Below are 11972 nucleotides of genomic sequence, written 5' to 3' on the forward strand. Positions count from 1 at the left end.
AATGTTAAAGGAAAAACCAAGGACAATGTGGCAGCTAGGTTGGACATGGTTCAAATGGGAGTTAGGCCTGAATTGGCACCTAAATTTGGTGAAAAAAGAACATATTTTCCTCCTGCTGCATGCTCATTCACAAAAAAAACAAAAGTTACAATCGGAGGAGACTAAAGCTGTGATTGAAAATGTAAAAGAAGAGAGGAACAATCTCAAAAGCTGTGATTGAAATTGTAAAAGCACAATCGGAGGAGACTAAAAGTTTGAAAGCTGAATTGGAGATGCTGAGGTCTCAACTTGCTGCTGTGATTCCATTAATCAATGATCGATCTTCTGAGACTGTAGCATCAAACAAGTTCCCAGGAGTGAAAGACTCAAAATTGTCAGATGATGTGCAAGAAGTTTATGATTGCGGCACTTCAAATACGAAGGTTGTATGTCTCTAAATTTTGATGTCAATTAAATTATATTCACCTCCATATAAAAATATATCATGTCTTTTTGTTCTTGAAAGGGGAAAAAATGTCACCTGGCTGTAAAAGAACGCGAAAACGTGGTGGCTTATGGCACGATAATATTAGAAGGAGGTCCAAATGTTATGATTCACCATGTTCCACTTGGGGAAGAGAACTTCAAGGTATCTATTGATGTTGTCTTAGATGAAAAAGCACAGCTTCCGATCCCAATTAAGTTTGGACCAACAATCATCAATGATGCTTTTGGAGTCATTGTTGGTTGGCCTAAAGAGTTGGTTATTTTTCAAATGACAAAGGTACTTTCGGTTTTTATTTGACTTTGTGTTTGCAACTGTCAGATATGTTGCTCAAACAATGTTTTATTTTAAAATACTTGTATGAATAATATTTTAAATTGTAGAGGAAGGGAAAACCTCAATCATTTGTGCTTGCGGATGTTCCTGGTCAGCGCGACAATTTCAAAGAATTGAGAAAACATTACCCATGTCGTGCAAAGTATAACTACTCTCATGTTGTTCGATTGCTGAATGAATCGGATACCATATGCATTGAGTTTGAGGACTCTATGTTTGGACGTCCTAAAAGCGTACGGTTGCTAAGAGAAGATATCGTACGCTTTATGGAGATGAGGGAGATAGGTGCCAGACAAATTTTAGTTTACATGGGGTATATATAATGTATAACTTACAATATTTGTGCATTTATATAATATTTTTTGTGGTACTTGTTCATATTTTGAAAATTTTCTAAACGATATATTTGTGCATCTATATCATGCAGTCACCTCTACAAAGATTTGAAGAAAAAAGACAAGGCTGATTATTTTTCGTTTGTGGATCCCGGTAATATACCTACATGCCCGATTGGCACAGATGGTCATGACTTATCACAACATATTGCTGATCAGTTGGAAGCAGTGTGTAGAGATAGCATCTGCCTCATCCCATACAACACTGGGTAAGAATTTAGTTATTTATAGATTTTTACTTCATGGTAGTCAATGCTGTAATTTCATTTTTTCAGGTACCATTGGATCTTGACAATCGTCAACGAAGATAAGAATATGATATATTTATTGGATTCAACGTCTAACAGGAACCGAGATGATACATGGAAAACTATTGTGACAAAGTAAGTAGTAGCTTATGTTGATTTTGAATACATTAACTTATAAATATGCAAAAAAATAACTTCTTATTTTTTAAAATGTAGTGGGGTGAAGATGTACAATGCCTCCAAGGGTATTTCTAAAGGGCCAGGTTTTAAAATATTGACGGTATGTATCGTACTTATCTATGAATACATGAATTGGTAGTGGTTATTAATTAGATTGTGGTTGTTGCATTAACTTTTCAATTCCATTATAGGGTAATCTGAAACATAGTGGTTCGGTTGAGTGTGGATATTGTGTGATGAGGTACATGAAAGAGATAGTCGATTGCGATGATCCACAGTTGGAGAAGATGGTGAGTTTCTTCTTGGGATAAATTTGTTGATTGATTGAGATGAATTGTTGTCATTAAGATATATTTTATTGTTGAGATAATGTGTTGCCATTGGGATATATTTTATTGTTGAGATAATGTGTTGCCATTGGGATATATTTTATTATTGAGATAATTGCTTGAGATGAATTGTTGTCATTGTGATATATTTTATATTATTGATAAAAAAAGGAAATTTTGTTCCTGATTTTCATATCTTCTGTGTTGTAATCTTAAGCTTTTGTGTTTATTCTGTTTGTTGCTGATATATGTTTTGGTTAAAATACTTTCTTTTCATTTGTTTTATTTGGTGGGTTGTTGGTTTTATCAAGAAATTTGAAGCCCAGAAATCATATACGGGAGTATGATTCTGGACTGCAAGTGTCGTCTTTTTTTCAAGATTCTTGTATCATTTCCAAGTGGCACAAATTCAATCTTTTCTTACTTTTAAGTTGATTTCTCTTCTTGAAACAAGAAGTTGGGTGGCTTCAGATTTTGTTGGAGTTTAAGGTGATCTGGTTTTGTCTTTTCCTGTTTTTTTGGTCTATATATGTCCTTATTGGTTCCCTCATATCGGATTGAACTCGAGACTCTTGTTGTCTGCGTTTATTGGTACATGCATCATGTTAATCATATCAAAATTGTCTCATATATTAATTCTTTTACGTTAATCCTCAAATTAATATGGTTTTACTTTTTTGTGACAGCTTGTTCTTCGAAAAAAATATGTTGTACATGGGAAATTCTTATAATTGTTTTTAAGCATGGGTTAATTATATTTGTGTTCAGGGATTAAGTTTTAATTTTCCTAGCTAGCTTGGCGGCTCATCCAGCCTTACGTTTTTTATGTTTTAATCATCCAGCCTTACGTTTTTATGTTTCAAATTTCAGTTTGCAGGATGCATCAAGAACCAATATTACACCCAATGTCAATTTGACGAGGTTAGAAGTGAATGGAGTGAATTTGTTTACTCCTATGTAGGTGCTTAGATGGATGGTGTATGCTGGGAAAAATATTTTGTTTGTCATTGTGGATTTTTGGATATACTTTTGGTTTTGTGGATACATTTTTTGGGTTACTTGTGGATTGATGAATATGTAATTGTGGATTCGTGGATATTAATAATTTTTAGACGGATAATTTATGAGTTTAATTATATTAGTGTATTAAGTCATATATTGCGAAGACTTTTTTTAACAATTACTTCATCAAAATAAAAAAAAATGAAGTGTAATAGGTAAATTACTTCGTTGTTATTTGCAAATTGTGAAGTTACATAATATTAAATACTTCGTCAATAAGAAATCAGACGAAGTGATAGAATTAATTTACTTCAACATTGTTCTGTTAAATTGAAGTTGTTTTGCCAATTACTTCATCAAAATACAAATTACTGAAGTCTTTCGAACCACTTACTTCGTCACTAAATGTAAATTGTGAAGTAACATAATATAAAATACTTCCACAAATAGGATAAATGCTGAAGTTATAGATTATATTTACTTCCACAAATAGGATAAATTATGAAGTTGTTTGTGTCTATTACCTCATCAAAATACATAACTACGAGGTCTTTCAGATAAATTACTTCGTCGATTATTGTAAATAATGAAGTAAAATATTATAAACTACTTCGCTAAATAATAATTAAGACGAAGTTATATATAATATATTACTTCATTATTTACAATAATCGATGAAGTAAAACACATTTCTTACTTCGGCACCGGTCCAATTCTAGACCGGTTTATGAAGCCAAAGACTTCAGTATTTTCAATCATACAACTTCGGTTATTATGCGAAGTAAAAGGTACATCTATTACTTCACGTCCATATACTTCGGCAATTAACTACCTTATTACTTCATTGAATACGCGAAGTAAAAGCGATTTTTCTACTAGTGTACCCCTGCAGGCTGATTAAAGCTCCAAAGCTCTGAGTTGAGTGAAGTGACTGCAATGTTAGTTGCGGAGCCAATCCTCACTACTCTTCTCAATGAGGGTAAGATAAACATTTTCAAATAGTTTTGAAAATAATATAAAGTACATTAAATAGCTTTTAAAACTATTTTAAAGTAAAATAATTTTAGTCAGTTTTGAAATGTCTTTTTTAGAACAACAAGCTCTTATACCAATTGATGGATCGGTTCGAGCACCTGCGAGGGTTCTTCAAATACAATATTCTCAATGAGCTGCAATAGCTCGTGTTCTAAGAATGTATACACCGATGAATTAGATCGAGTTTGGTTTCAAATCAACCGAAAAATACTCGAAGTAATCATTCGTTAAGAAAAACTGCAAGATTTTAAAATCTAATGACTTTTGTAAACTGATCGATTGAAATACGGGGAATCAGTTCTTGCTTCTATCAGTTCAGCTATGGACAAAACTGAACTGATATCAGCTAAACTGATCAAGTTAGTTTAAAACACAGTTAAGCAGTTAATACACAATATATGTTTATGGATGTTTGGAGACTTCAACTGCTCCTACGTTACCCCTTCTACCATCTCGGGTAGGATCCACTAGAAGACTTTGATTTATACAACACCTTGTACAAACGCACCCAACTTAGGACTTACCCACTGCCTAACTGAACTCTTTGTTTAGACTGAAGGCATCACCTTACAGCCAACACTTGTTTAACGTCTGTGTGTCAAAGACTACATACACAAGTTTTACGTCTTTTTGGAAGACGGTATTTTGAGTGGTGGTGTATGTGTGTGTGAGAATGATCTCTGAAAACAAATCGAAAGGTGTTCTCATACATTGAGGAAAATAAGATTCTACACTAAGATGACATAACTTGAAGTGTTCCCTCGACTGGGCTGATTGCTTCTTTGTAAGCTAGTATGCAATAAGCGTGCCCTTTATTTTCTCTCTTGTTTTTCCACCTCTTACTCATATATCTTTTTTTATGGTCTTGGTCTGTATTTATAGGAGTAATGTGACCGTACATCAAGACTCATCACATGTGATTGTTGTAGCTAGAATGCATTCCTTGAAGTTTGTGTCTCGACTTTTCCGACAGTCATTCTGAAACATTTTGCCTTTAAGATTTGCTGCAATGTCCATTATTGTACTATTGATAGTACATAGGGGTGGGTACGGTACGGTATACCGTACCGAACTACGATACCGTATATCGTACCGAAAATATCGGTATGGAATTTTTTCATACCGATACCGATATCGAAAATTCGGTATACCGAACATTCGGTATACCGAATTTTCGGTATGGAAAAATTTCATACCTGTACCGTACCGACATACCGACATTTTTTCGGTATACCGGACTTAAATTTAAAAAAAAATAATAATAAAAAATTATTTTCGGTATTTTGGTATATACCGAAATACCGAAAAAAAATATTTCATACCGATACCGATACCGAAAATTTCGGTACGGTATGATACCGTACCGAAATGTTCGGTATTTCGATTTTTTCGGTAAGTTCGGTATTTTTTCGGTACGGTTTTTCGGTATTTAGGTATTTCTTCCCACCCCTAATAGTACATATGCTTTTGTACCTTTGTGCACAGCTGAATCCCATTGAATAAGCTTGTCGAGTTCTGCAACTGATTGGTTCTAACTAGTTCTCTGAACTGGTCATTTGAATTGATATTTAGTTGGGTTGGTGAAATCAGTTGACTCGTCAATTGAACTGATTTCATTCTTTCAGTTGAAATGGTCAGGTGAGATTTTCATCAGTTGGCCGGGCTTCTAAAGGTCTTCTACTGAACCACCTATCAACTGGACAATCAGTTGAAATAGTTTACGATTTATCAGTTGGTACATCCAGTTTGCATTCTTCGATAGCTTCAGTTTTAGCTCGATAGTTGATCAGTTCGAATCCTGATCAGTTCCAGTTTCTGCGCACTTAGGTAAATCATTAGAAACAAAATAACAAGTTTTGCGAACATCAAAATCAAGATTGCGAACATGAAATGTTCTAACATGTTTAAATAAAAATAAATAATTGAATCAAAATATGTTGGATCAATTAGTATTAATTCGCTAAATAATTGTTTCACTATATTTCTGTTCCTGACATACATATATATTTCTTTTTTGTTAAGAAAACATTTTATTGCTTCTCCCATCAATTTCACCTCTCAAGTTCTGCATTTCATAATCAATGACTTCGTTGACCAGGTGATTGATTTTTATTTCTTGTTTCAATATTTCAAAATTTTATGCACAAACATTTAATTATTTTAAAAGTTATAGAAGTTGACCATATGTTTTTAAACATGGAAAAATAATTTGAACACATTGTACAATTTTTTAATGTATTATTTTCAGAGTTTCATGCAAATTTTTTAATTTATTTAAAATAATTATTCTCATTTTTCAAAAATTCATGTTTATATGAAAAATATATTTAAAATATGGTGTATATATTTTACCATACAATATGAAATATATGACTTCTTCATTAGCGCTTATATGCATTTCACAATTTCAATTAGGATATAGGAGAGAAAATAAGTATTTTGGAATTTTTGCAATATACATTATATGTCATTAAATATTATGAGAATAAATTATTTTTAAAAACAAGGTTTACAAATAAGTTAAAATAATAAATTTATCTTTTATAATTTATTGTTTCACCCTTTCAGCAACAATTTTTTTTAAATTGTTAGTTTGAAGATTAACTTTTAAAATATTGCAGAAATTAATTTCAATGAAAACAATGTCATTGCTAACATACATCGATATCCACGTCCACATCGATATCGTGACCTAGCAAGAAATTTTGGAGAAAGTGAGATAAAGTATCGATGACAATTGTCTGACCCAAGAATTTGTATACATTGTCAAACTTTATTGTTTCATGGTGAAACATCACAATTCTATTTTAGAAATGGAAATACAAATTTGGATCATATCCCTTCTCACATTGAATTGCGAGAGTTGTATGCTGCGGATAATGAAGAAGTGAGAACTTTTCAGCAGTTCATAAGGGCATACAATCATGTTTTCTATTTTACATCGTTGAGAGTCAACTTAGATGAGTCCTTAGCAACCTGTACGCATGGAATTTACACATTTTGTGCCCATGGATCAAAATATCACTCGATGAGAAGTCTTCTACCAAATGAGAATTGTAGGCCAAGGAATATGCTTGAAACGTATCTAACTCCTTTCCTTTAAAATGTAATAGAAATTTTTTTCCTTAAAATATTTAAAGTACTGTAAAATCATAACTGTGCGGAAAACTAGAAGAAGTCTTCTGGTTAGTGCACCATCCGCCCAACAAGTTCAGTTATTATCCTCATGTCTCAACATCAAAATTCTAACCTGCATCATTATCATATAGTGAGTTTATTGAATCAGTAAGCCTTAACCATAGCAACAAGTAATACGTATACATCCACATGCAACAATGAAAATATTTTTAAAAATAGCTTTTCATTAAGATACATAAACTTAAATATTTTCTTTTATCATATACTTTTTGTTTCATCATAAAATTTTCCTTTCGTCATAAACATAAACATTTCTTTTTGGGGTGAAATCCGTTTGTTAATTGTGACCGTCCTTTCATCTTTCGGTCGATTGATCAATCTCATCTGTAAACATGGTACCAGGCGGCGGGGCAACAGTAACCACTTTTCCATTATGTGCCTTGTCCTATAGTTGTCGGAGACACCAGCAATCACTTTTTCGTTACTGGGCCTTAGCCTATGGAAATTCTGTATTGGGTTTCCACGGGGCTTAGTCCGTCAATCGGGTTCCACTGTGGCTTAGTCCGTCACGAATCCCCATTTACTTACCGTCACAATTAAGTCACTTCATTCAAAACATTTTTTTCGTTTCCATCACTTTATAAAATACATGTATAGATATCATTTTTCTTAAACCAAGCATGCAACACATCTTTTATCATTTAACATTTTCCATCATAAAATTCCATATTCTTTCAAAATAAATATTTTAACATTCATTACAACATTCAGGACATTTGAAACGTCCACTACTCGTTATTCTTAAAAAATACCAGAATTTTTTTCCAATTCATTCGGCCGAAACATTAAGAATTTAAAATATGAATATTTTGCACCGTTTAAAAATAAACCAACCAACTATTATTTTGAAATCGGAAAAAAATTAATTCCAAGCATAAAGTCGTAAAACATCAACCAACCTAATAACATTATTTCAAAAATAAACTTAACTCAAACATCCTCTCTAAAACCTCTCAAAATCATCATAATCAGAAAATCTTTAAGCAATCATAAGTCATAATCATAGTTTTATTTGTGGAAAACTAGCGACAGTCCTCGGATTGTGAGCACCTTCAGTCCAGTAAGATCAACCATGAAGGCCTCCATTAACATCAATCTCATGCTCACTGCATTGATCACACCTAGTGAGTCTATTAACTCAGAAAACCTTAATCATGATAACAAATAACACATATAAATTCACAAGCAACAGTGAAAATACATTTAAGAAAATAGCTTTTCATTAACATAAACTTTAAAATTTTCCTTTCAACATATCATATCATATTTCCTTTTATCATATACGTATATTCTTCCCTTTTTATTGAACTCAGATCCTCAATTGTGACTTTCATTGTAAGGTCTAGGAAATTCGAACTACGTAATCTGATTGCATGCAATATAGGATTTTTACTAAAATAAGTATTTAATTATTTTAAAGCTTTAAAAGCATGATTATTGCATGATTATGTATGTCATTTCATGGTTTATTAAGTTTTTTTGCATTAGGGCTTTAAGTTGTATTTCGTGCTCGAACGAGGAACGGAGACCTTAGATAATCAGGAAAAATTTACTTATTAAATAATTATTTATAATTATTTAATAAATGGTGTAATTAAGTGTAATTTTTGAATTGGGCCTTGATGGGTATTTTTACTTTCCGGGCAATATTTTTAACCGGTACGCAAAATTTAGCGAGTTAGATGACTTTTTGAGGGTTCAGGCAAGATTTTCAAAAAGTTACATAAACGTAATATTTTTCGGGAATGTTATTGGGCTTGACGGGTTTTTTTATTGCTTAATGGACATAAAACCTTTTTAAATTCTTTTATTATTATTATTGGCCCATTAGTGTATCATTTTATTAACCTAAAAACCCCATAACCTAACCATAACCCTACTCCATACTCGGCCGCCACCTCCCTCTCATCAGCAGAACAATTTCGAAGGTTTCTTCACCATCCACTTGAAAATTCTTCAAAGTTTCAAGAAAGTTCATTCCCCATATCTCCGGTGCTCGTCCTACACGTAGTAATCCACGGTTTTGAGCGTTTAAACGCAAAGGCACCCCATAAATCTTGTTTTTCTCATCATTCACGCTACTTATTGCTATTGTGTGCGTGTTTGTATGAGAAATTATTTAATCAAGTATGTGGTGTCGTTTTTGTAAGGTTTGACATGAAATATGCCTACTATGTTGTTGAAACTCACGTTTTCATGGCTTTTGTATAAGGGGCTGGCACGGTTAAGGGTCTAAGGGCTATTTGCTTTGGGAGTCATGGTGTCAATGGGTGGGAGTCGAGTGGTAGTCTTGGTTTGTGATGGCCGATCGCATGTTTCCTTGGCGGAGGGCTCAGTTGTGGCTAGGTCGGAAGATTGGAGTGCATTGGCGGTGCAAGGGCCGTTCCAATCCTTTGACCAGACCTTGGTGGGTCTGAGCCACGGACTAGGATGGCTCGAACCCTACTTGTCTTGGTCTTAGAGTCGAACGAGAGGGGTAAGCGCGAAGGTGTCTCGGTTAGGGCTTGGTGCGAGAGTTCAGGGGTGTTTGCGTTTGGCAGCTTGCATGGGGATGAATACTAGGGCTACGTCGTTCCGGGAGGGTTCAGATATGGGATAGGAAGAGTTGATTTGGGGCTGGTACTCGTTGATATGGACTAGGGCCGAGATTTAGGAGCATAAACATAACTAGGGTTTCGGGGTATGCACGTAAAGAAATTCCAGCAAATTTAAGAGTTGTTCGTCGGTCTTAAGGGGTCTGGAACAAGTGTCTTAGGGGCTGATCTTGTAGGTTCGAGTCATGGTTTAAGTTGGGACTAAGTTTGGTTGAATTTCGGGTTGATTCAGGTTAAAACCTGGACCCCGGTCCATGTTTTAAACGAATTGTATAAGTTATGAAACATGCTCGAGTCTACATCTAAGAAATGATTATAAATATATGTTCAGGTGTTCTAAGATGTTTGGTTGGCTTCGGATCTTGATCTTGAGGTCCAGGGGTAAATTGGTCAATTAGAGTTTTCAGGGGAAAAATTGTCATTTTGGCACCCGGGTCGAGTTAGCAGTCTTGGTCGCGCCTTGATCACAAAACTACACGTTTTTAATGTATATGTTATCATGAAATTGACTTTTTATGTAAATATGAAAAATACATTGCATGATTGATTTGAAGGAAATTTATGTACATGCATGATTTTTATAAGTGATGAATATGATGACATGTTTTAAAGATGGGAGTTGGTTGTGACTAATACGAATATGAATACGATGACATGTAAGGTCAAGGCCCAGTGGATGGGTAATATTGTCGCTGGTGTCCCCGCCGCTGGGTAACACGATTATACGTACATGGATCCATCGAGTAGAGCTGATACGAAAGTCAAAACTAATGAACTGAATTCAAATAAATAAAAGGAGCACGTATATGATGATATTTTGAGGTAAGTTTTGACACGTTATGCTTTATTACAATATGTTTAAGCCCAAGCTTTTAATGAAACGTATATTGATTACATTACTTTTAACTGTTGCATGTTATGTATATGTACTTGTTATAAAGTTTATGATGTATTGAGCCTTTAGACTCACTAGGTGTGAATGATGCAGGTGAGTATATCGATGAGGAGACTTGGGGCGCCGAAGACTGAGTAGGCGGGTGTAAGATCCAAATTAAGACGACGTAATCCAACTGCATGCAAATCTAAGGAAAATAGAAAATAGCTAATTAATTGATTTTAGTTGCTAAATGAATTATGTGTGATATGTTTATATGATTTTAAGGTAGTTTTCTACTTGAATGCATTAGAATGTAATTTTTAAAGGTTATTCGAGTTGCGATCGAGGAACGGAGACCGATAGCTGAAAAATAGAAAATAATTTTATTAAATAATTGTTTCAATTATTTAAAATAAACTTGATGCTTTTTTTTATTTTCGAAAATAAGGAGTTTTGAGGTGATTTTATACACCGAGATATAATTTTTATCGGTATTCGATTTTCAAATAAAATATGAACTTTTTGACAACTCGGCTAATAATTTCACGAACTTTCCCAAACTAAATAATTTTTAAATGCACTATTGGGCTTATTGGGCCTAGTATAGCATAATAATGGGCCCAAGCTCGCACACAAGTTTTATCATCAATTTTTAAGCCCAAAACCCTACCCCAAACTCTTTAAAACACACGCCCCATATGCGGGGACCCGAACCTACTTCGTCTTCTTAATTATTATTAGGATCAATTAATTAATCTGGGCCTAAATTTTTTTTTTTAAAATACAAGAGTGCGCAACATATGAAATAAATCTTAGTTCATTTACAAGATCAATATCCAGATCTAAAGTACAAGTCTTGTACAAAAGTAAATCATAACAAACTACATTCACTACCTGTCGAGTGATGAAACAGATCTACTTCTAAGTCCGGATCTCCACGCTAATCTTGAATCTCTCATCCTCTTCGCGACCCTGATCCTGTCCCACCTGTTGTCATGCACACATCCAAACACAACAACAGCCGGATAACTCCGGTGAGAAATACATCCCAGTATAAACAATGTATACATGGAATCATATAAACAAATATAAAAGCATGAAACAAATATCAATAACATGTATCGAAATCTGAAATGCATGAGTCGATATAAAGCTGTAAATAACTCTGGACTCATCTTCTCAGACTCGACTCATCTCTAATCTAGGGATCCCGGTCTAACTAAGACTTTGGTATTCTGTATCGAATCTACACGATAGAAGTCGATCTACTCCTAAGCAACATCGATACACCAAA

The 11972-nt window shown here is 33.9% G+C and overlaps 1 protein-coding gene across 1 annotated transcript; it reads left to right on the plus strand.

Moving 5' to 3' along the window:
• Window positions 1–1025: 1025 nt before the first annotated feature.
• Window positions 1026–3074, plus strand: LOC142537415 (uncharacterized). Its single transcript, XM_075642937.1, has 6 exons — window positions 1026–1133; window positions 1248–1424; window positions 1491–1598; window positions 1680–1743; window positions 1835–1933; window positions 2843–3074. The coding sequence occupies exons 1-6, from the start codon at window positions 1033–1035 to the stop codon at window positions 2939–2941; spliced, it is 648 nt and encodes a 215-aa protein (XP_075499052.1). The 5' UTR covers window positions 1026–1032; the 3' UTR covers window positions 2942–3074.
• The last annotated feature ends 8898 nt before the right edge of the window (window positions 3075–11972 follow it).

The sequence above is a fragment of the Primulina tabacum genome, chromosome 2 (genome assembly GCF_025594145.1).
Source record: "Primulina tabacum isolate GXHZ01 chromosome 2, ASM2559414v2, whole genome shotgun sequence".
In the NCBI taxonomy this organism is placed as follows: Eukaryota; Viridiplantae; Streptophyta; class Magnoliopsida; order Lamiales; family Gesneriaceae; genus Primulina; species Primulina tabacum.

Bases quoted from the DNA above. Each gene is read 5' to 3' on its own strand.
- LOC142537415 (XM_075642937.1), top strand. From the start codon at position 1,033: ATGTTTGGACGTCCTAAAAGCGTACGGTTGCTAAGAGAAGATATCGTA. The intron at 1,425-1,490 runs GTAAGAATTTAG...TCATTTTTTCAG, and splicing joins CTCATCCCATACAACACTGG to GTACCATTGGATCTTGACAA. The intron at 1,934-2,842 runs GTGAGTTTCTTC...TTCAAATTTCAG, and splicing joins ATCCACAGTTGGAGAAGATG to TTTGCAGGATGCATCAAGAA.